A 23403-nucleotide genomic window follows, 5' to 3' on the forward strand; every position below is an offset into this window, starting at 1 on the left:
ATTGAATCCCAGCTTTCTTTCCATAATGCTTTGCCATTCTCATATTCTGTTAATTCACCTTCTCGTTTCCCATTTTTCATCACCCATGCAAGACTTAAGATTCCACGATTGAATAATTGACATCGACCTTCAACTTTCCCATTTTTCATTTCACTCAGCAAATACTCATTGGAATGATTTCCTTGATATATAGTCACTTCATGTTCCACTCCATTAATGGAAATCTTTTGCTTTTCCCTGGTAATGTAGTCGTTAAGTAAATATCTTAATTTCCTGGATTTTTCTGACGAATCTATATTCTAAATGTAATAATATACATGTACAATCGGTAGTCGTCACCATTTTAAGTAATAATACTGGTGTACCTTGTTATAATAACAAAAAGGTAACATTATCCTGTATTCTTCGTTCAATACCTATTTATGACCTTATATTAAAACGGACTTTGGGATTGTTTCTAGATGCATCTGTTGTCTTGAAGATGGAAGGTTATTTCTGCTCTTTTTATATACTATAAAGTGATTTAGTATGTTTCTAAAAAGATAAAACACATATTCATTTGATCTATTAGTGGGACTTGTTGATTCTCTCTTTTGCATTCAAAAATGCAACTCACTGTTTGACTATCTACGAATAGTATGCCACCATCATTACCTAATCACCTCTTTTATCCTCATCAAGTCCCTCTCTTCTATTATACACCTCAATTAAGCACTACTTCGCCATTCCCTACACGCACACAGCGCATTTCTACAAAAAAAACATTCACCTGTACATCCATCCTCCCATCCCTCTCCTTTCATCCAACAAACACTCCAAAACAATATCTCACTCAACGTAGCATTCACTCCCTGAATCAGATTCCCCGTCAACAATTCTTCCGCATCGGCCTTTAATTGTCGGTTCGGGTCCACTTCTCCCACAAATCCTTCTTCCGATCGCTTGCTCTCCTCCTCCACGCGATTCTTCAGCTCTCGCACCAGCGACTTCACCTCGCTCACCAATCGTCCATTCCGCTCCTCATTCCGCTCAAATGATTGGCAGAGCATTCCCTCCTACTCCTCACCGCGGTTATCCCGCACCTACATGCCACTGCGGCCGCGACAGACGCGTCAGAAGCTCCTCCTCGGACTACATGTCAGGCATCGCTGCGCGGAGTACCGGATCGATGTCCCAGCGCACGGGGAGACGGTAAAACTCGCGGCCGCAGCCTCGCTGACGCTGCTGCGTGGTGGCTTTGACGATGTGTCCGCGATTGCTCGTGCTTTGGAGCGGAGATGAGGGAAGCATGCTAGCAGAGTTGGGGAATAAGCGGAACGCGTCGATTACGATGTTGCCCTTCACGGATTGGATGGGATCGACCACGACTGCGACGCAGCGCTGGTCGGTTTTTTCGAACATCTGGAGGTGAGATTGAATGGAAATGAGCACCGTTTGTGTGTTGACATCGACGGAAGAGAGCCAGCATCCAAAACCGGGATGCGAGTGGTACCAACCGACGACATTTTCCATTCTGATGAAGTAAATTCGAAAAAATCGAAAGAAGCTACCTGCCAGTTTGGCGCATCAATTCAATATAATCGCTTTGATATTGCTCATCGATCGTTTCAACGCTTGCCTCTGTTCCTCGCTGCGGCATAGGGAACACGTCCTTCACATAGACAGTGAGATCGTCCGTGAACTCGCCTAACATCATACCCATAACTTCAATCGGAACTCCGGCTCTTCCTACAAAATGAAACAAACTCCACAGAGACAAACCGTGCTTTATCATCTTTATGAGTGCCAAAGGCGATATATATACAGTTTCGGAAGAGTTGATAATTCTCTTAGGCCCCGGGGACCTTAACTGCATAAAATTCATCGTATCTATCGAAAAAATGGCATCGAAAAGGAATTCTTTTGCGTACAAACGAACTTTCCAAACAAACAAACAAACAAACAACGTACTAAACCAATTCGTGTTACTTCGCTTCGGGTGTCTTTGCCTGCTTGGCCTGCTTAGCCTGCTTAGCCTTTCGCGTTTTCTTCGCTTTCATCGCCGTTTTTTCTTTCTTCTCCTTCCCTCCGACTCGCTTCACGACTTCTTTTCGTACCGGTTCCTTTAATTCGGGAGCTTCCAAGTCGTCGAATCGCTCTCTCAACGCTTTCTCGTAAGTGAACTCTAATTCATTGAAAGACTTTCGGAACGCGGCAACGAGGTCTTTTTTATTGTAGCACGTCTTAAAGATCACGTCGCTGCACGTTAAGTCACTTCTGCAGAGTTTCAAAGGATATTAAACATGACGAAGATCAATGTTCTCGAAAGCGGGTTTTTCTTCGCTTTCTCCCTCTAGTTGTGAGGATAGAAGCGAAATACAAACTTTCACGGTAGGTTTCGTAGGAGTCAAGAATGCACAAAAAGACGCGCTCCTTGATACCATAAACGACAAGGCGAGAGGCATCGATCTCTAAAATGTGGAAGAAGGGGCGAATCAAATTCTGAATAACAAAGAAAAAAGCAAAGCAACCATAAAGTCGTAACTGGAGATGTGTGGATTCTGTTTGTGCAACTCATCCAAGAAACACTCGCAATACTGAGAAAACAGTCCAATGGACTTCTCATTGTACACTGTCGTGTTCACCAACGACTGGTACTGCTCAACGAGTGATTGTTTCCATTGCTTCTAAAATTATAAACAAAACGATTGAAAATTCGCACTTGCTCTAAGAAGCTGAACGTTTGATTTGTGAATTTGCGAATTAAAAGAAGGAACTTATCCATACGCAGCATGTCGATGCCACCCCATTCACGGATCATTGTCTTCCAGAAGCAAACGATGTACATCCAAGAAAGCTCTTCTGAGCGGAATTCAAACAACTACGATCAAATCGACAATTTGTGTGTACCATTTCGCTTAGCACGATTGCTAATTCTTCCTGCACCAACGGTTTGTCAGACATCCAGAAGGTGTAAAACAAACCCTTCCATAACTTCATCATTTCAAGCTCCGTGCATTGTTGGATTCTGATAATGTCTCTAATATGTGAGAATACAAAATAGGAGCTCCTCTTACCTTCGAATCGTTTCTACCGCTTTGTCTCGCACTCTCTTCTCCGTATTAGCGAGATCTCTTCCCAGCGTGTAGAATTTAGGGTCTTCAACAAGGGTATCGTCAGCCATTAATGCTTAGTATGCTCGATTCGATTTTTAATCAAATTCCCGCGGGTTTTGTTTTTCGGTGTTTTCAGGATAGTGAAGACCTGGCAAGGTTTTTTGTAGTGTTTGATGAAGAAAAGGTAAATTGATCTACGAGACACTAACGAAATAGCCTAATCCTTGCTGCCTTTATAGCCACGTTAATTCTGGACATGGGCGCTGGTCCCGTTTTCATTGTATATGCTTCATTAAATCTCAATAAAAATGCTGCGTTTCCAGCGGCAACTTGGCTCTTAGTTTTGTTATATTTTTGGAATTAGGACTAGTTTCGAGGAATTTACAATGTGCTTCAATTTATTACGGTGATGTCATTGTGTGTAGCGGTCAATCGCATTAAGCGGTTGTATTCTCGTAAGGAGGAGTATCAGTAAGTGTTCGAAATGTGTTTTTTTACGAGTAGAGTGGTTGCGAATCTCCTTGCAACGCATCCTCTTGCGTTTTTTTATTACACGCTGCTTTTAGGTGGAATTGTTTGGAATACGTTGGGAAGCGGATGGATCGGAACTGCCTTCTCCGATTATTCCCATTCGTTCGGCGTTTGTTATTTAGTTTGCATCATTCTATCGTGGGTGAGCACCGTTCTCTCCCCAATCTTTGTGTTTTGTGGTAGTTCCACATCCCTCCATCCTCATCTCCAGGTGGGCTCGTTTACAGCTCAAAAAAGAGCTACACGTCTTCTGCCATCGAGGGAGACGCTCTCAGCGATCTTCTGGAAGATCGCTCAATGCTCGTGGACATCAAGCAAATCATCGACTCTCTCAACGGAATCGGCCTCTCCGTCGACGAAATCCTCTGGAGAGAGCAATATTTGGCTTCTCTCCCCTCTGGCGGACCACGTCTCTCCATCAGCGAAGATGCTGCGATTCCCGTGGAAATCGCCAGCGTTGAAACGGACGCGAAACTCACCGATGAAACGCCCAATCCGATTCTCGCGGAACTGACGCGGAAATTGAGCCAAACGGAGCCATCCGCCTCCCCCGTTTTGCTTTTTCACCGCGATTCTCTCGATCCCGGCGATGAAACGCCCGAGACATTCCCGCGGAAATCCGAGGAGGCGGCGATGGACGCCTTGGAAGTCGCGATCCCCGCGGGGAATTCGTTTTTCTGTCGAGAGGACCCATCGATTGGGATAACCGCGGTGAATCCGTTGAGCCAATCAAATCGCAATGGAACATCAATGAACAATATTAATAACAATAACAATAACAATAACAATAACAATAATAATAATAATCTAAATGGGTCCCTACTGAATAATGGGACATTTGTGAATCATGGTCCCAATAGTAATCAAAATGGGTCCCTATTGAATCATGGCGGGTGGATCGTGACTCGGAGTTCGGAAGGGTCGCAGAGCGCATCGAGCTATTCCTCCACCGCGCCCATCCCGCTCAATCCGACCACCCCCACCAACGTGACCACGAATCAATCATCCACTTCCACTCAACCATCCAATCAACCATCCAATCAACCATCCAATCAACCATCCACCGGCTCTTCCACCGGCTCTTCCACCGGTTCCTCCAAGGAAGCCTCGAAGAAGTCGCAGAAGGCGGGTCGGTTGGGTCGCAGCGCGAGGGATCGCCGCGCCGCGCACGCCGAGCACGCCTCGCGCACGCCGAGCAGCGCCAAGCAGGCCATTATGAGCGTGGACCAGCCCATCGCCCCGCTCCGCCTCCAGACCTTCCGCAGCCTCCAGCAGTCCCAGCAGAGCCTCCAGAGCCCGTGGGCCCCTCGCCAAAGCGCAGCCAGCCAGCCCAGCCAGCCTGGCCAGCCTGGGCAGGGATCCACGGAGGACGCAAGGCGAGCTCCCTCTGCGAGCGAGGCGGAGGGCTCTGCGTCTGAAGGGCGAGCGAATCCTGTTTTCGCTAGCGAATCAGACGAATTCATCGACCTCTCGCAGGAAATGATCCACCAAACGCTCCGCGCGCCGCAGAACGCGGAGCTGCCCGACCAGCACGTCTTTGTAACCTATCTGCACTGCTTTGTTTGATGCAACAAACACTCGCCTTTCCCCTCCTGTCGCTTATTCCTCATCCTCCTGCTCCTCGGCGACGCACAGCTCCTTCTCGGACACGTAGATACCGTCCAGGAACTTACGGATATCCTTGTTGCGCACCAGCACGCACAGGTGGATCTGAGAGGCTATTCGTTACTCCCTTCTGCCCAAAAAACACATACCAGAAATAGACACGGCCTCGATGTCGTTTCCCTCAAGGATGATCTCATCCTTCTGGGCCTCGGACTTGGTCACGGTCACGCCCTCCTGCATATGGATGTGGCGCACACGCTTCTCACCGAGGAAGTTACGGATCTCCACCTTGGTACCGTCCTTGTTGATGGCCACATTGATGGGGAAGTGAGCGTACACGAAACGCATCTTGTAGCGGTATCCGTGAGTCACACCGGTGAACATGTTGCGGATGTGCGAGCAAATCGTTCTGACCACAGAAATGTTCTTGTGCAGTCCGAACCAGAGATCCACGTACACCCTGTTTCCTTCCTTGCGGATGTCCACAAACTGGTGGGAGAAATCGCGGTGCAGAGTACCACGAGGTCCCTTCACGGTCACTCGTCGGTTCTTGACGATCACGCTTACTAGAACACTTAATCATGCGAAACAAAACCAAACCTCCTTCAGGAATTTCCACATGGTTAGTCGACAGTGTTATCTTCATTCTTTACGGTAATGCGGGGAAGTAGGAATACACTTTGCTTTAAACCACCCACTTCCCACAGATGTTCAGTGGTCAGGCGTCTTGATAATCAACACGTTTTCTTTCTCACTCGTTTTAAAGAAATTTACGATGTCTGTTTTAGATTTGTGTGGTCTTGATGAGGGAGCACTCGATGCAAGAGAGTAGCTGCTTCTTCTTTTGGGAGTGTTTGAATAGGGTTGAAACCAATTTCTCAATCACCGAACTGAACAAGTTTATCGTGCTCTATCGAAGGAAGGACATAAACGACATGTTGAGTTCCATTGAGGTTGTTTGCCGCTAGATTTGTTTTAGTTGTAGTGTGAAGACAAAGAATGGAAGGAAGAGCAAGTGGGAGTAATTTTGGTTTCGACCTCGTGAAACCTAGGTGATTCAGCAAGCGATTGACGTTTTGATGGGTGACTACGCCAAGCTCTTTGCGAAGGAGTCATTTAAATCTATCATCTTGGATGAGCGTCAACCCAATGAAAGCATCTGTCGAGATTTGCTCGGTTTGTTACGTCTAGTCCAGCCGTCCGTCGGCCTCGATAACATATCTGCTTTTCTTAAAACGCGTGTGAATGCCTATATTCATTTCGCCGACACCGAAGCGGAAGAGCAACTGCGGTACTTCCGCTCTATTCTTCTCGAGATTCATCGATAGAACGCAGGAAGTCCTTCATATCGCCATCACCCTTCTCAACATGTACATCCAAGCCAACTACACGGGTCCCGGCTTAGAAGAAACCTTCCCTGCCATCTCCACGATTTCTCCCTTCCCCTGGTTCACTTCGGTACCCTTCTCCCTCATCATGCATCCCAGTCCTCATCGACCTCCGACTCTTCGTCCGCCTCTTCTTCTCCGGCTCTCCACGCTCTCCACGCTCTCGACATCGACGGCGAAGAGCCCTACGAGCTCATGAAGCACCCTCTCCTGCTCGCCTGCGCGGAGTCGCTTCTGCTTCTGCTCCATTCCATGCTTCTCCCCGCGGATCTCCGCTTCTGGGTGGCGCTGTGGCTGGCGCGCTGCAGCGTGGTGCACTACCGCTGCCTGCTGGGGAATCCGTCGGCGTCGCTGCACAAACGGATCCGTTCTCTGCAGGAAAAAACCGAATCGGCGTAGAATCGAAGCGCAGATTTGACAAGCAGAGCGACGGAAAGCTTCCAAACCGGCGAAGAAAATTGGCGGTGGATTCTGATCCGCGTGCTCATCGAAGAGGGCTTGTTCTACCTGTACTCCTTCGAAACGGAGAAGGCCAATCCGTTCTTCCTCCGCGCGATGGACTGTCTTCTCGCGTTCGCTGCGTTGATTTCGTAGATTCCGGACTGGAATGCGAACTGACCGGCGCCAAGGGCCGACGCACCAAGTTCCAGACCTTCGACACCGCGCAGCTGATCGTGTTCGCGAAGAGCCACCGCGATGAGGGCGCGGAGAGCACCGCTTCGGATGTGGTGGAGGCGTGGAAAGGGAGTGACGCGTAGTCGGGCACGCCGGAATTGGTGAAGCTGGACGAAGTGGACGAGGATAATATTCTGTTAGAAGCGACGTTGCTGAACGCGGAGACGCCGGAGCATCTGAAAACGCACAGCAAATTAACGGTGATCGACCAGGTAGGAAGAACTAAAAACAAAAAAGAATAAAAATAACGCCAAGATTCTGATTCAATGCTTGTGCATCGATATCAAGAACAACAATCCGCAGTACGGTCTCATCACCGAGCAGATGGCCTCCTACATCACTCGCATCCTCGTCTTTTTTTTCTCTTCTCTCTCACTCCCAGTCCCATCCGCTCAACTGGACCGTCTACTCCTACTCTCTTCTCCTCAAAACCTTCGTCGAGTACGAAAACAGCCGCACCAAAGAGCGCGCCGTCCTCCAGCTCCAAGTCCTCGTCGACCAGCTCAGCAACGAGACCACGCCGCTCCTTTCTCACAAAGAAGAGAACAAAAAAAGCGCCCCCGTGTGGGAGCGAATGATGGTTCCGCGGTTCTCCTCCTCTTCCATCGTAGTACATCTACTCCACCGGATTCCCTCCCTTCTGGGAGATGAAGAAACGCCTCGCGGAACACTATTTCGAGTGTGGCGTGGTGAAGACGGCGCTGAATATCTTCCAGGAGCTCCAATTGTTCGACAACGTCGTGAACTGCCTCGAAATCATCGGCCGCAAGGACGAAGCCCTGCAGCTCGTTGTTTCCACGTTTCCACTTCATCGATAGCTCGAGAACCGCGTGCGAGAGAAGGGCGAAACGCCCTACCTGCTGTGTCGAATCGGAGAACTGGAGAAAAACCCGCGGTTATTGGAGCGCGCGTGGGAACTGTCCAATCATCGCTTTGGGCGTGCGAAGCGCATGCTGGGGAACTTCTACTACGACCAGAACGATTTTTCTGCGTGCATTCCGCACTATAAGGAGGCTGTGAGGAGTTGGAGAGAGGCTCGGTAATGATCAGCTGGCGATGAACATGATGTACCCGACCATCTGGTTCAAGTGTGGCGTGGCGACCATGCGCACGGGCGACTTCGCCTCGGCGATCACGTGCTTCTCCACGCTGCTACGGCTCAACCCCGAGTTCGGAGAAGGCTGGTCGAATCTTGCGGGAATCCTCATGAAAGTCGGCAAAATGCGCGAAGCCTACGAGGCCGCGCGGCAGAGCATCCGCTTCCTCCGCGAGAACTGGCGCGTCTGGGACAACTACGTCACGATTAGCGTGCGATCGGACCGCGTCTTTCATGTAGATGGCCATGGGCGAATTCGCCTCCGTCATCGAAGGTCTCTCCACCATGCTCGCCATCACACACAAGAGCGAAATGCCGCTCGACTACGCGCTCCTCGCACGCCTCACGCGCGGCGTTCTCCACTGGACCGAACCGGCAACCGCGGGAATCGAGACCGTCTCCCCGGAGACCGGCGAGGAGGAGGCCGTCGAGCTTTCCCCCGTGGTTCTCGGCGAGTTGGAGGAGCTCGAGCAGCTCGAGCAGCTCGAGGCTCCCGAGACTGGAGAAACTGGAGAAACTGGAGAAACGGAGAAGGATCGCGGGACACGGGAGTTTTTGGTGAAGAAACTGTCGGGATTGTTCGATGAGCTGCAGAAGCGAGTAGGAAAAGGAGAAACGGTGGTAACGGGTAGTACCCGCGGGACGTGCAGCTGTACGACATTCTGTATCTGTTCTATGAGGGAACGGAGCAGAGGGAGGCGGCGTTGGACGCGCTGATGAAGAAGATGCGGTCGAGCATGACGGGGAATTATCTGGCGAGCGAGGAGTCGGTGAAGCGCGTGCTGGGCAGCTGTACGCAGCTGATGGAGTTCGTGACCGCGCACAGCATGGAGAAGAAGACGCAGGAGGTCCGGATGGTCTGTCGCAGTGTGCTGTCGCGCTGCCAGCGCAACTTCAGCGCGCTGCCCGAGTTCCAGCGCCTACAAGCCCTGGTCCAAAACACGCCTACAGCCACAGCCAAAGCCACAGCCAGGGATGCAAGTGCAGGCAAGGCCTAGAGAGAACATTTCTTGTTTGAGCCAAACACACAACCCACAATCCACTTTACTACGACTATTGCTGCTACTTCTACTTCTACTACTGCTTCCTCGTCTATTGCTTCTTCTTCTCTTCGGCCGCGGCGTCCACGTTGGTCACCACTTCCTCCTTCTTCTCCTCGTTCGCAGACAGACTCACCACCTCCGCCGGGAGCTTGAAGTCGCCGCCCAGCGCCGCCAGCAGCAGCGAGTTCAGACGCGGGATCATCGTACGGGAGTCGTCCATCAATCCGGCGGACACCAAGCAGTCGTCGAAGAGCTGCTCCGTCACGCACTGCGCCAGCAGCGGCTTGCTCATGCGCACCTCGTTCAGCTTCAGCATCAGGTCGTGGCGCGGATTCACCTCCAGCACCATGGGCTCCAGCGGCATGATGCCCTTCAGATCGCCGCGCGCCGCCTGCATCAGCTTCACCATGCGGCGATAGCCCGCGTTGTTGCTGTCCGTCACGATCGCCGGCGAGCTCACCAGGCGGTGCGTCACCTTCACGTCCTTCACCTTCTCGCCCAGCGAGGTCTTCATCCACGCCGCCAGCTCCGCGGCCGCCTGCTCGCTCAGGCCCTCCGGCAGCGCGGACTTCGCGCCGTCCTCCTTCTTCGGCTCGTCCGCGGAGAGGTCGATCTCCGCGTTCTCCACCGACACGAAGCGCTTTCCCTTGAACTCGCGGACGTTCGTCATCACGAAGTCGTCCACCGGGCTGTACAGGAACAGCACCTCCAGTCCCTTCCGCTTGAACACCTCGTAGTACGGCGAGGCCTGCGCCAGCGAGCGGCTCGTGCTGTTCAGGTAGTAGATCTCCTTCTGGCTCTCCGGCATGCGCTTGATGTACTCGTCGAGCGTGGTGAGCTTGGACGCGTCGCACGCGGAGGACTCGAACATGAGGATGCTGGCGAGGTCCTGGCGATTGTCGTAGTCCTGGATCACTCCCTCCTTCAAGAAGGGATGGAACTCGTTGAAGAACACGAGGTACTGGTCGCGCTCCTTCGTCGACTTGTCGTGCAGGAAGCGCAGGAACTTCTTCGTCAAGATCTTGCGGATCCGCTTCACCAGCAGCGAGTCCTGCATGTTCTCACGCGACAGCGAGAGCGGAATGTCCTCGCTGTCCACCACTCCGTACACAAACCGCATCCAATCTGGCAGCAGCGTCTTGCTGTGCGACTCAATCAGCACTTTGCGGCTGTACAGCGACACGCCCGGCTCCATTCGGCCCAATCCCATCTTCTCCGTCTGCATCGAGCCCACGTAGAACAGCGCCTTCAGCGCGATCGGCGCGTCCGCAGAGAAGTGCAGGCGGAACAGCGGCGTGTCCCAACCCTGTCCCACGAAGTGGTAGAAGTCGAGATACTGCTGCTCGGTGATGCTGTTCTTGTCCATCGCCCAGATAGCGCGCACCGTGTTCACTTCCTGTCCGTTCAGACGGATCGGGTGGTTCACGAAGTTCGAGTACTTCTTGATGATGCGGTTCACCGTCTGCTCGATCGCGAATTTCTTCTGGTCCTCCTTCAGGTGCAGCACGATCGTCGTTCCGCGAGGAGCCGACGACGCCTTCGTGATTTGATAGGCGCCCGTGCCGTCCGAAGACCAGCAGTACGTTTCATTGTCCGTTGCGGAGTGGGAGAACACGTCCACGTGGTCCGCCACCATGAAAGCCGCGTAGAAACCGACACCGAAGTGGCCGATCAGAGAAGTTCCCAGATCTCCGGCCTTGCCTTCCGCTGTCGCCTTCTTCAAAAACGCCTTCGAGCCAGAGCGAGCGATCACACCCAGGTTCTCTTCCATCTCCTTCTTTGTCATACCAATACCCGTATCCTGGATCGTAATCGTTCCGTTCTTCTCATCTGTGTAAATGTGGATCTCCAGAGGGAGGTCCTTGTCATTCACAGCCACTCCGGAGACCTGCTCGTGGCGCAGCTTCTCCAGAGCATCCGAAGCATTGGAAATAAGCTCTCTCAGGAAAACCTCCTTGTCCGTGTAAATGGAGTTGGTCACAATATCGAGCAGCTGCTTCGTCTCAGCCTGGAACTCATGCTGCTCCTCGGGAGCTCCTTCCTCCTTCTTAGGAGGAACAAACTCTTCCTTCACCTTCTCCGAATCCTTCTTGTTGTCGCCCAAGTCCTTCTCGTTAAACAACATCTCAGCGGCCATTTTCTTGGCTTCTTCGGGAGATAACTCCTTCTTTGCGTTCTGGTCCGTGGTCGTTGACATAAACATGACGGGGACTCCTCTCATAGGGACGAGAAGCGATCGACCGTAGGTGGTGACCACTCGGCGTCCCAGAGCTCTTGAACTGGAACGGACACCATTTATAACAGCAGAAAATGCACGAGTGCGAAAAGCCATAGTAAATAGAGAAAAGCGTACAACCAATTCGATTATGAAAAACAAACGTAGAAACGGGGAAGCGACCCTTTGGAAAAACATCAAACATTCCGAGTTCCACAGAGAGGAATCGGACGCATTGAGAACTTTGCAGCACGATACGAGATATTCGTTCAAACGATTTTGGATCTTCGAAAGGAAGGTCGATGTGACAGTCATTCCACCAAACAATAGAACTCGGCTTTTGTAATAGGTTGCACCTGGTACCACATAAGCTATGCTGTCCTGTACGGATTTGACACAACTTGTAACTTCTCATAAAAACTCTTTTATTGTAAGTCTTCCCATTCCATGAGAATTGTAGTTACAAATCCTAGCTATGCTAACTCATAGGGTGTGTTGATCCGTTTTCTGATTGTTGGTATTGTTGCACTGGTGACTGTTATCATTCAATACAGTCTCTTCATTCTGTGCCATCTCCTACGCCCGATTATTGGAAAGAGAGGAGTTCAATATGGGTTGTCATTCCTCATGGTATCTTGTATGTACGATGAGATATCGTCTAGGGAACCTACCTCCGCTTTGTCCGTTTCTTTATTTCGGATTTTAAAGTGATTCTTACAGGAGATGTGGATATGATTGAGAAGACAACGTTCAACCGATGTGTCTACATTCAAAACCACCAAACGGAGTTGGATTGGCTGTTTATGTGCTACTTTCTTCAAATGTTCGATCGAGAGAACGACTTCTCTGCCATCATGAAGAGCAGCATTTCGTAAGTTTATTTTTTAACCAATACCCCTCATGTTCTAGCAAAGTTCCTGCGTTTGGCCCCATCGTCCAGGAGCTCAATATGTGTCTCTTGGACCGCGATTGGAAGCGGGACCAGAAGAACTTCGCCCAGTTCCTCGAGCAATTCGAGCACCACCCTCGTCCGGTGTGCGTTTTCCTCTGTCCTGAAGGCACCACAATCACGCAAGGTTAGGTTTTCTTAATTTGTTTCGAACGCATAGCATCGCTCGACCGCTCGCAGCAATTCGCAAGACGCGCCGGCCGTCCGGTCTTCGACGTTTTCTCTTCTCGATTGCATGCATGCCTAGCACGTCCTGCTGCCTCGCTCGACCGGGCTCGCGTTCATCATCCAGCAAATCCGCGAGTGGGAGAAGGAAAGCGGAGAGACGGTCTACCTGTACGACACGACGATGCAGTTCGAAGGCTTCACCGGCGAAGTGAGCGGCGATCACTACGAGCGCGTGGTGGATGTGAACTTTCCCGACTTGGATAACTGCTTTTTCTGGGTAGGGGAGGAGCGAGGAGGTGAGAGATAGCGAGTGCCGGTGCAGTGCCACATGCATGTGAAGGTGGTTCCGCTTACGAAGATCGTGAGCGAGGAGGCGACGAGTTTGGAGGCGATCTCGAAGGAGGTGCAGGACTGGCTGGACGCGTCGTGGACGGAGAAGGAGAAGCAGATGAAGTACTTCGCGAAGCATCAGACGTTCGATGAATCGTGGAATGCGAATCGAGTGAGCGATGGAGAGAGAAATGAGGGATAGAAAGTGGAGCTGTTCGATTGGACGCATCGACTCAAAGACTCGATTCGATGGGTTGCTGTAGGTGTTGTGTCCCTCGCCATCGATACTGCCGTTGTTTCGCTCATCATCAAGGCGATTCGGTTCCTTCGAACCGGTCTTTCTCTTGTTTCTTGCATCAAACACATCACTTTCTCTCAGTACCCTCACACAGCTTCTCCATCCTTCACACATTGCACCACTTCTGCAGAGCCTCCATCGCGCTCGCAGGGATCGCGCTGAACTCCATCTTCGACTTTGGCTTATTGCGCAGAGGGCAGCGATAAAGCACAGTCTGCAGATTGGGACATCGGGACACCTCGATCTCCTGGAGCGTCATGAAGTTTCCATTTTCCAGCTTCAGGGACCGCAGCGACGCGTTGTCCCGAAGCAAAAGACACTGCGACTTCTCAAACGACCCCATGCCCAGCTCGATATCCTCCAGATTCGGACAGTCTAGAGAGTGAATGACAGCGTCGATTCGTACTGAGAATGATGAATCCGCGCGTGGATTGGAAGCACATCCTCGCAATGCGGATATGCTTCAAACTCGGCAAATCTGAGTCTCGTAAGAGTTGACCAATCCCTACTGTAGAACTCGCAGTTCTGCACCATCTTCATGCACCTCTCGCTGATGATGATCTCCTCCAGACTGCCAAGATCTACCGATGAGAGCGAAAAAGCAAAAAAAAAACTCGCCAGCTTGAACGAATTCGACATTTGTGGGAAACTATTCGGCTCCAGAACCAGCTTTGAGAAATCGAAGCAGTCTATCGCTCAATCCCTTCCAGCTCTCCAAACCCTTCAACGTAAAATCCCTGATCATCTTGGTGAAGTACTTGGAGAAGCGAAGCACTTCGAAGCCCGTGCAATCTACACTCAAATTTCCTAACCACACGAACGATCCAGTACGACTTCGTTCAGCGATCCAGAGGCCGTCACGCTCTCGATAAAGTTCGCGTTTTCAAAATAGCAGTCTGCTCGTTAGGGTCTTTCGCTTCCTCTTCTTCCTACTGTGCAAAATGAGCGCCGACACCGCAGCGATCTTCAAATCCGTTCTAAACAGATTGTTGATGCGCAGATCCGACAGATACAGCTTGTTCAGCATGTTCAGTCGCTGGCACAGCCACGACACCGACTCGAAATCGATCGGTCCCACTCCCAGCCCGTTTCCATTCCCATACAGACAAAGAACCTGAATGCTTTCCACCGAGGACAGCAAGAAATAGCCCCGACGCGCTTCGAATCTCTGCATGGCTTGGAAGACTTCCTGATCCACGTCTACGCCTCATTCTCTCGCTCCATCCCGACAGATCCGCACAGTCTGATGCGGGTTATCCGCCTTCATGAAGATCTGGTCGCACGCGGATCGGATCGACACCACGTTCTGCAGGTCGTAATATTTCTTGTCGTACTTCGGGTGTAGCGGGGAGTCCTCGTAGTCCAGCGCCACATACACGAGATCCTTCTCCTCTCTGTTCCCCATGTTGTATTGGCACAGCCTGGCCACGTTCGGGCCCAAAAACTCGTACGCCGTGCCCGTCTTCATGTTGTTAACGTACGATCCCTTGAAGATCAGACCGCCCATCCCGTTCCGGATCTCCGCCGGACCCTGCTTCTTCCCGGCTATATACTCGGATTTGCTCCGAATCTTGCCGTCATTGAAGAACTCCGTGCTCCGCCCGTTCAGCTTGTCGTCCACGAAGTGGTCCTCGCGCAGCCGCAGCCGCTCGTTGTACAGAAAGAACGTGCCCTCCTTCTTCCCCTGCTCGAACATGCCCTCATAGCAGTCCTGATTCTCCGAGTACAGACGACCCCTCCCGTGGTACTGTCGCTTGTAGTAGCAGCCATCGTACAGCAGGTGCCCCGACCGCAGGTACGCCTTGCCTCGCACGCACGTGACCTTGTCGCCCGACCGGATCACTTCCAGCATGCACTCGTCCGGCTTCCGCTCGTGGTCCAGCCACTGGTTGTTGTAATAGTGCTCGAAGAACAGATAGATGTTGTCCGGGTTGTTGTGGTCCTTCTCCAGCTGCTCCAAGTGGTACTTCAGCAGCGCCAGCGTCTCATGGAAGCCGTTCCGCGGCAGATTGTAGAGGTAGTTCACGATACGCGCGCTCACCTAGGCTCACAAGAGGGCGGCGAGGGTACTTCGCTGGGGAAGAGGCAGAGCAGATCGAGGATCTCGCTGATTCCCCGGTAGTTGTCCGTTCCCGCGAGAATCTTCAGCAGGCGCTACGCTGGAGTGGAAAGGAGGGGCCTACGCCGATGTCGATTTCGCGCGATCGGCGCTCCAGGTTGTGAATGAGCTCGACGTTCTCGTCGTCCATGTAGGTCACGAAGGTGATCGTGCGATGCATGTCCTACCGCTCAGACCTCTCTCTGCTTGCAGTACCTTGACCGAAATCGTGCCGGGAATCTTATCCACCAGAACTTGCTGCCCCTCGGTCAGCTGGAAATAAGAAAAAAGGCGACTGATATAAATACCTTGTGATCCAGGTTAGTGAGCACGACGGTGTTCTTGACAATGCTACGGAAACTTTCAGCATCGAAGAAGTCGGTACGAAGAATCTTATCAAACACTTCCTAAAGCTAAAAGGAAAGAGATGGACTCGACATAGGATTCATCACAGATCGAATTTAGCACATCTAGCATATCACGAATAATCTACAACTATTAGCATAGAAAGGAAAAAAGAAACAGGATGAATGTATTTAAGCTCTTTTTTTGTAATTTCATAAACCTATATATATAAAACACGATGATTATAACAACCTCATGACTTCGAGTGGCATAATCAACAATAATACTGCAAATTTTCTAGATGTGACAAAAAATGAATGAAAGTACGTCACAATTAACTACATTACTAAATTGGACTCCACAAACTGGGCAAAGTCTACAATAATACTTTAAAACAAAACAAACTTATTTGGACACTCCTCTATGCATGGCCGGCAAAAGGAGTGGCAACAATTATTTAAAAAGACCCGATCATCGGGTTTATCATAACAAATCTCTGCAACATTACATCCAACTAACACATATAAATACGGCAGTCCTCTAAGCAGCCGATAATCCTTCTTGCAAGTTCTTCAATATAAACTTTCTTAATCGCAGCCATTTTATAGTATAAATTTTACTGAGAAGAATCTGAAGGAATTTGGGTATTGCGGTAATCGGGCATTATATTGGCTGTTCTTCAATTGTTGTTAAGTTATTTATCTTGATAATAGATTATCGCAAATATTCATGAAACAAAGATCGGATACTAGTGACACCAGTATTACCTGTGCTACTAGTGAAGATCTTGATGACGAATTGTTTCTATCGATTATGAAAGAAGTGACATCAATTACACTTTGTTATTGGTAGGAAAACCATAGTATCCACGATAAAAGGGAAAATGATGTCAAAGTTTCCTATCCGGAGGATGACATTGACTTTGAAAACGAAAAGACATGTAAGCAAAGGAAGAAAAAACAAAAGTCTTCAGATCTTTCTCAAGAAGTTCACCGTGGAACGATTGTTTATCAGCCTGACAAATACGCAGAAGAAATTGAAGAAAGAGTAGTAGTAGAGAGTAATATGCCATGTAGAGATTAATGGAGATAATAAGAGAGGGAAATGATCTAATTTGGGCGGATGTTCGGAATGTATTTCTTATTCAGTCGAGAATTCGTTTGTGGTGGCCAGGACGTGTATCTTCTCTATTATCCGGTATTTCTCTAGGTGCTGAGCGATTACGAAGTAAATCTATTAGATCCGCAGGATCGAGAGCATCCAATCCAGTTTGAGAAAGACTATTCTTATGTAGAGCTATTTGGATATCGAAGAAATTTCCGTTACTATCCGTATCTACCTATTACATTTTATTTTATCTAGTGTTCAAATCCAGAAAAACTTCATTGTGTCCTACTGTGGCAATTATATGGAGGATGAAAGTGGAAAATCGGCCAAAGCACTGGAAACGAGCTCACAATCATTAGGACAGTTGTCTCAGTACTGGAAGGAGGGAATGCGACTGTTGAAGAAAGTGACGAAATGAAGGATTTGAGAGATAGATCGAAAAGGAAAAGGGTATTGATCCCTTTCAGCAAAGCGCGTTGGCCAAGTTTGAGAAGCCGATCTGCATGACAGAACGAAAGAAGCAAACAAAAAAGAACACAAAGAAAGGGAAAAGGGAGCATGAAGACGAACCCAAAATAGACGGTAGAAATGTAGCAAGCAGCATTTCGAATATGAATAATGAGCACACAGAGACGGATACACAAATAGAAACAAACACGCAGGAAGATCGAAAGACGGACGGAGGGTTTGAGAGAAATATACAAGCAGATGGGGAGTTGCGAACAGGCACACAAGCAGATGAGGAGTTGCGAACAGGCACACAAGCAGATGGGGAATTACGAGCCGACACACAAACAAACATGGAGATCCAAATGGTGGACCCACAGGCTCTGAAGCAAAAACGGTCCGACTATCGACAGATCCTCCATCAAGTGAACCGAACATGATTAAATCGATTGTAGAACACGATCACAGCATATGCAGGAGATGTCAAGGAAGAAATCCATGCCGGAGATCTGATTTGCTATTACTACAAACCAGTTTGTTCGTCCCTACGAGCTGATGAATAGTTCGGAGCAGCAGGCAATCCCAAAGCGCTTGTGACGACATATGTGCTCTCTGTGTACCAGGAGTACGGCCAGTCCAAACTACGACTTGAAAATGGTCATGTTCTGCTCGGCGATACACAAGTACGACGGGTAAGGAATGAGGCGCAGGAAGAAATCGAGAATCGTGGTAAGGATTGGTGGCTCTGCTGAGAGCGCAGGGACCTTTGGGACCTTTAAGAGTTTGAGTGAATATGTACTCATTCCAGGAGAAATGAAGAAGGAGAATGCAGAAGCGATGTGTCTGTATACACTTGATCATTTAAGAAAGGATTTGATGAAGGTTGGGGATGAGGTTGCGTTTGTGTTATTCTAGATTAAAGAAGTGTACGATGATGGAGTTGATGGGTTAAATGGGATGAACAGCACTTCAAAGAAAACAACGGATTTCATCAAATCACAAAAAAAGATTAAACATTTGTGTAACAAAAAAGAAAAGACGACAAAGAAATGGTATGTTTGATTAGTACACATGTTCATTTCCTCGTGATATTGCGTTCGCTAGTACATCCGCATTCAATTGCATAATGGACGAGACACCAACAAACGAGGAGTCGCTTATAATAACACTTTCAGGTTTCAGAGATGATAGATTTTCCAGATGGATCGGATTCATTCTGTAAAAACTGTAAGAATCAGAAAGAAACGACTTCAACTGAGGCAAATCTTGGATGTCAAGCTATGCAATGCGATGCACATACCTTTCAGTTCGAGACTCCGACTTTCAATACACTCTTTCACACTGTGACTATCAGCATTTTCTTCAGAAGACTTCCAAAAGCACATGCTGGACACTACGATATCGGATAAACTCTCCAGGTCTATGCGTAAATGTGCGGAAAGCATCTCGGACTCCAGATCAAAACCTTTCTACCCTTAAAGAAACTTGAAAACGCGAATTCGAGTGAGGTCAAGCAGGGACAATCTAAAAATTTATCTATTTCTACACCTACTCTACCTCGTAAAACAAATTCTTCAGCGTTATTAAAGCTGAATTCTCCAAGCAGAAGAGTCATCAACGAGGAGCAGCTCGAAATACAAACAGATTTGGTTCTTCGTAAGCAGTATGCACCTATTTCCACCACTCGCAGAGATTTGCAGTTTTGAAATCGTACAGATCCGTTTACTCCCTTGTCAACATACTCGCTGCAGCAGCTCCGATCTAACAGAGTAACTCTGTTTATAGAGTTCTGTCCAATCGCAACAATCGATCGGATCCTTGGAAGCGACTTCTCTGTACATCGTAGCTCACACAGACATGGAAACAGGTTTAAATCCAATGTTTCGATCTCCAGTTCGGGTTCTATTACCAGTGAAGTGATTTGGTTACAAATCAGCTGCACTTCTGGTTTCACAACCAATTCAAGAGCCTGATATGGAAAAGCGCCTTGATGAATAATATGTCCCTCACGTGAATAGCTTGTGCCAAACCCGATACACTCATCATTTACAAATGTGCCTTGATAGTATGGAGTGCCAAGTTCTGGGTAATACTGGATCCCATACCCCATCTTCTTCCCATGGAACATAAAGCCTTCATATTCTAAATTACCATACTTGTCATACAATCTTCCCCAACCCTCAAAGCCGTCACTATCGACGCTTCCCTCCCATCTCTCTCCATGACTGCTAATGTCAAATATAACAAATTCAGAAGGGATAGAATGTTCCTTTGTGATCACATCGTTTTCTACAGAGAAAATCTTATCGATTTGACCATTCACAAGGTTCAATAGTAGCATATATCCATGGATATGGGCTTGTATGCAACATAGAATACAGTAATGCAAATCGTCAACTTTTTTAACCAAATACCCAACAGGCCGAATTCCTCTATCCAAATTGCAATGTGTATGCTCCCATTCCAGCTGGATCTTATTCCCAACCATCAGGTTGGTGTACGTTTCGTAGTTTCCATCTAAAAGCATGTACTCCATCCGTCGTTAAAAATTCACATATAAAACAAACAAAAATACATGGACTTTAAAGCCTCTTCTTGAGTTAGCATAACCGTTTCTTCTCTCTGCTTCTTGGCAAATTGGATAAACACCTGATCCAATGTGCTCTGACTAAGCGTATACTCCTTAATACCCAGCTTCTCCTTGTTCGACTCGAGTAGTCTGAACAAGAAGGACAGAGGCTTGCCCGTTGGAAGGATCACAATCGCATGTGATCCATGGCTTTCTCTAATTTCAATCTTCCCAACCTGACTATTTAGGAACTCCAGAACCTCGTCCATCTTCTTCTTATCATCCTCCGTCTTCAGATCGAGCGTGTACCCATCTCCATACTTGCTCTTCAAGTGCTGGCTGCTTCCTATGCACTCGATCTGTCCATTCACCATAATCGCAATCCGGTTGCACAGAGCGTCCGCTTCTTCCATCAGATGCGTCGTCAGCAAGAACGATCGCGAGGTCGACGAGCTCTTAATGATGTTCCAGAGCTTGCGTCGCGAGACGGGATCGAGGCCTGTGGACGGTTCATCCATAATGATCACTTGCGGATTGCCCATGAATGCGATGGCGACACAGAGTCGACGCTTGTTTCCGCCCGATAAATCGCGCGTGAATTTGTCACGATGCTCTTCGAGACCCAGGCAGATCAAGATGTTTTCGATCACGGACGGAAGCTGCAGACAGTCGATTCCCTTGATTCCTCCGTAGAACCAAAGGCATTCGTAGGTCGTCAGACAGTCAAACAGCACGTCGAACTGCGGACAATAGCCCAAATAGGTGTACGCCTTCTTCACCTCCTTCGGAATCGGGCAGTTCTTAATCGAGCACGTTCCCTTATTGAAGCCCAGCGTGCCCATCAGGATGGAAATGATACTCGTCTTTCCGGCTCCGTTCGGTCCGATCAGACCGAAGCAATCGCCCTCGCAAATGCCGAACGTGACATCGCGGCAGGCTTCGACGGGCGGCGTTTTCTTGCCTCCCGGATAGACTTTCCACACGCCATCGACGCAAACCGCATCGTTTTTGGTGGCGCGGACGCGCTCGATTTCCTTGGCGACGTCCTCATCGGTGGGCCGGTATGGCTGCGCGTCGTAATTGACCTTGTCGGTCTTGATCCACGTCCATCGCTCGACGTAGATCAGCAGAATAAAGAAGACGAATCCCTCGATATAGAGATACGTCATCGCTCGTCCACAGTACTCCCAAGAGAACGGAGAGGGCAGAACCAATCCCTCGATCAGCGAGTTCGGTCCGAAGAAGAGAGCGACGCGATAGGTAACATCCATTACCGTATATCCAGGAACTAAATAGACAATGTAGGTAATCAGATTGAAAATGGTCGGGTTTAGATTGAACTGGTTCAGCAGGAACGTCACCAACATGGCTGCGAGCATGGTGAGCATCACAACATTGGTGAGGTTCTTCTCTGCCGAGGCTGCGGACTTGTAGGGCAGCGATAAGAGATAGCAGAATGGAAGACACGCCCAAGAGAAGCCGAGCAATGTCAAAGTGAGCGGCAACGCGCTGGTCTTCATTCCAGAAGCGAAGAAATAGCAGACGAAGTAGAAAATGAGGATAACGGGGAGGGAGAGAAGGAGATCGAAAATGAGGACTGAAAGCCAGTACAGCACATCGTAGACTCCCATCAATCGCTGCTGCAGTCGAGCCTGCGAGATTCGCTCGCGCGCCACAGCGACGCCAGCATAAATCGGGACGAAGTTGATTCCTTCGCACACATAGATGCAGAAGAAAAGCGTGAACAGAATCTTCAAGACAGAAGTGTTTCGCGCCGTGGTGGGGAGGGAGTTATAGGACACGTTGAGAGAAATTCCGGTCGAACCACTCGCCATGTTGAGTTGTGCCGAGTCCAGTGTCGTGTGCATCAGCGGGAGAACTCCGCTGTACGACGTGTTGAACCAGATTCGCATGCACGGACCTAATGGTGTGGTGGTCGGCTGGACCAACGCCAAGTTGTACGAGTGGTCGAGAATGTAGCGAGCGATCTGCGAGTCATCCGAGATGTCCTCGATCGAATCCGTGACGTCCTCTGCGAACAGACGACTCTCAGGGTAGAGCGGGATCTGCGAGCCGATCCAGTTCTCCATGATGACCTTCTCCGTGGCGTTGTTATAGACATAGAGAATGCCGAGCGAGTGATTGGTCGCGGAGGTCTCGAGAATGCTTTCGTCGAAAATCAGCTGGCTGGTCGTCTGCACTCCCATAAACAAGTCTCCCAAGAACAGGAAAAGTATACCGAACGCCATGCAGAAGATGGGCGCCACGATTTGCTGCAGCAGCTCCTTCTTTTGGCGAACACTCATCAATGCCTTCTTCCAAATCAGCGTTTTCACTTGTCGAGTCACCGAGAACGTACCCTCCGAAACGGGGAATTCCTTACTTTGCGCAATCGGGCTCGCTTCAAGCGGCGAAGGCTTCGGCTGATCCAGCGCCTGGCTCGTATCGACTCCCATTTCAGCCTCCGCAGCCAAGTTCAAAAAGACTTCTTCGAGAGAAGTGGCGGCCACGCCGCTGCTGGAAATGTGGAGTTCGTCCTTCTTGTTCTCCAGCGATTCCAGCACGTCGGCGAATTGCTCGACACTCTCGCGAGGAACGATAATCTGGCAGGACATGTGGTTCGTCTCTTCAATCTTGGCCTCCTTGATGAAGGTTTGAATGTGCGAGAGAATCTTCTGATCGTCGGCGTCCGCGTTCTTCGCGATTTCGAAGTGGTATCCCAGACCATAGCGATTCTTCAAGAAGAGAGACGATCCAGCGACCTGCAGTTTGCCATGCGACATAATCACGATCCGATCGCCCAAGAAGTCGGCTTCGTCCATGAAATGAGTGCAGAGCACGATCACACGGCCCTTCTTTTTCTTTTCTAAGTACTCCCACACCTGATGACGAGACGTTGGATCCATTCCCGAAGTCGGCTCATCCAACAAAACAACGCGCGGATCCCCAATCATAGCCATCGCCACATTGAGACGGCGCTTCATTCCTCCAGAAAGATTCTTCACGTACGTATCTGCTTTGTCCAGCATTCCGATCTATCCGTCACCCAGCCTTGCTATGTCGCTACATCCTTCAGCGATTCCTCGACCAGACCAGGCAGTTTCTCCGGATCCACCTTGCGTAAACGACCGAATAACAGGAGATGTTCTCGGCACTATGGATCAAAACTCTCTCCATCTCATGCGTACCGTCAGCACGTCGATTAGAAGGTTCTGCTGTGGGCAGACGCCGAGTTCTTTTCGGATTTCCTTCATTTCGTGCAGAAGGGATTTCCCGAAGAAGTAAGCATCGCCCGTCGTCATGCCGTAGAGTCCCGTCAGAACGCTGATCAGCGTCGACTTTCCAGCGCCGTTGTGTCCCAAAAGCGCCGTGATCTGGCCCTCGTAGCTGCACAATCAGAGAGGAAACGAAGCGAAATACAAGCAGGTAGAGAAGTCGTCGACA

The 23403-nt window shown here is 49.5% G+C and overlaps 9 protein-coding genes; 2 read left to right on the forward strand and 7 right to left on the reverse strand.

The window, feature by feature from the left end:
- Nucleotides 1-707: 707 nt before the first annotated feature.
- GSBLH_T00004206001 (uncharacterized protein) lies at nt 708-1864 on the reverse strand (the record flags this gene model as incomplete). Its single annotated transcript, XM_013043062.1, has 6 exons — nt 708-1055; nt 1087-1131; nt 1162-1401; nt 1432-1513; nt 1551-1728; nt 1762-1864. 6 exons carry the CDS (start codon nt 1862-1864, stop codon nt 708-710), a joined length of 996 nt encoding a protein of 331 aa, XP_012898516.1.
- A 428-nt stretch (nt 1865-2292) lies between these two features.
- Nucleotides 2293-3163, reverse strand: GSBLH_T00004207001 (uncharacterized protein; the record flags this gene model as incomplete). Its single annotated transcript, XM_013043063.1, has 5 exons — nt 2293-2481; nt 2511-2666; nt 2702-2860; nt 2890-3019; nt 3057-3163. 5 exons carry the CDS (start codon nt 3161-3163, stop codon nt 2293-2295), a joined length of 741 nt encoding a protein of 246 aa, XP_012898517.1.
- A 2044-nt stretch (nt 3164-5207) lies between these two features.
- On the reverse strand, nt 5208-5915 carry GSBLH_T00004208001 (uncharacterized protein). XM_013043064.1 has 3 exons: nt 5832-5915; nt 5381-5797; nt 5208-5344 (listed from the first exon to the last, which is right to left on the reverse strand). The coding sequence occupies exons 1-3, from the start codon at nt 5875-5877 to the stop codon at nt 5226-5228; spliced, it is 582 nt and encodes a 193-aa protein (XP_012898518.1). The 5' UTR covers nt 5878-5915; the 3' UTR covers nt 5208-5225.
- Nucleotides 5916-7941: 2026 nt separating this feature from the next.
- GSBLH_T00004209001 (uncharacterized protein) lies at nt 7942-8977 on the forward strand (the record flags this gene model as incomplete). The annotated part of the gene is made up of 3 exons (XM_013043065.1): nt 7942-8085; nt 8119-8310; nt 8345-8977. 3 exons carry the CDS (start codon nt 7942-7944, stop codon nt 8975-8977), a joined length of 969 nt encoding a protein of 322 aa, XP_012898519.1.
- Nucleotides 8978-9420: 443 nt separating this feature from the next.
- On the reverse strand, nt 9421-11963 carry GSBLH_T00004210001 (uncharacterized protein; the record flags this gene model as incomplete). XM_013043066.1 has 1 exon in its annotated part: nt 9421-11963. One exon carries the CDS (start codon nt 11961-11963, stop codon nt 9483-9485), a length of 2481 nt encoding a protein of 826 aa, XP_012898520.1. The 3' UTR covers nt 9421-9482.
- A 58-nt stretch (nt 11964-12021) lies between these two features.
- On the forward strand, nt 12022-13297 carry GSBLH_T00006779001 (uncharacterized protein; the record flags this gene model as incomplete). Its single annotated transcript, XM_013043067.1, has 7 exons — nt 12022-12078; nt 12138-12278; nt 12311-12519; nt 12558-12724; nt 12758-12813; nt 12845-13042; nt 13073-13297. The coding sequence occupies 7 exons, from the start codon at nt 12022-12024 to the stop codon at nt 13295-13297; spliced, it is 1053 nt and encodes a 350-aa protein (XP_012898521.1).
- A 745-nt stretch (nt 13298-14042) lies between these two features.
- On the reverse strand, nt 14043-15996 carry GSBLH_T00007177001 (uncharacterized protein; the record flags this gene model as incomplete). The annotated part of the gene is given in 10 exon segments (XM_013043068.1): nt 14043-14185; nt 14215-14289; nt 14327-14593; nt 14624-15434; nt 15464-15547; nt 15577-15675; nt 15708-15764; nt 15800-15898; nt 15930-15980; nt 15985-15996. Coding segments are annotated over 10 exon segments (1698 nt in total).
- A 2667-nt stretch (nt 15997-18663) lies between these two features.
- GSBLH_T00006780001 (uncharacterized protein) lies at nt 18664-19926 on the reverse strand (the record flags this gene model as incomplete). The annotated part of the gene is made up of 4 exons (XM_013043069.1): nt 18664-18668; nt 18691-18810; nt 18864-18914; nt 18948-19926. The coding sequence occupies 4 exons, from the start codon at nt 19924-19926 to the stop codon at nt 18664-18666; spliced, it is 1155 nt and encodes a 384-aa protein (XP_012898523.1).
- Nucleotides 19927-19940: 14 nt separating this feature from the next.
- On the reverse strand, nt 19941-23261 carry GSBLH_T00004211001 (uncharacterized protein; the record flags this gene model as incomplete). The annotated part of the gene is made up of 3 exons (XM_013043070.1): nt 19941-22994; nt 23027-23113; nt 23148-23261. The coding sequence occupies 3 exons, from the start codon at nt 23259-23261 to the stop codon at nt 19941-19943; spliced, it is 3255 nt and encodes a 1084-aa protein (XP_012898524.1).
- Between the last annotated feature and the right edge of the window lie 142 nt (nt 23262-23403).

Source organism: Blastocystis hominis (genome assembly GCF_000151665.1).
Source record: "Blastocystis hominis, Singapore isolate B (sub-type 7) whole genome shotgun sequence assembly, scaffold_6".
NCBI lineage: Eukaryota > Bigyra > Opalinata > Blastocystidae > Blastocystis > Blastocystis hominis.

Excerpts from the sequence above, each read along its gene's own strand:
- GSBLH_T00004208001 (XM_013043064.1), bottom strand. The coding sequence starts at position 5,877 with ATGAAGATAACACTGTCGACTAACCATGTGGAAATTCCTGAAGGAG. Across the intron at positions 5,798-5,831 it reads TGTGGAAATTCCTGAAGGAG|TAAGCGTGATCGTCAAGAAC; the intron begins GTTTGGTTTTGT and ends TAAGTGTTCTAG. Across the intron at positions 5,345-5,380 it reads CGAGGCCGTGTCTATTTCTG|CCTCTCAGATCCACCTGTGC; the intron begins GTATGTGTTTTT and ends AGTAACGAATAG.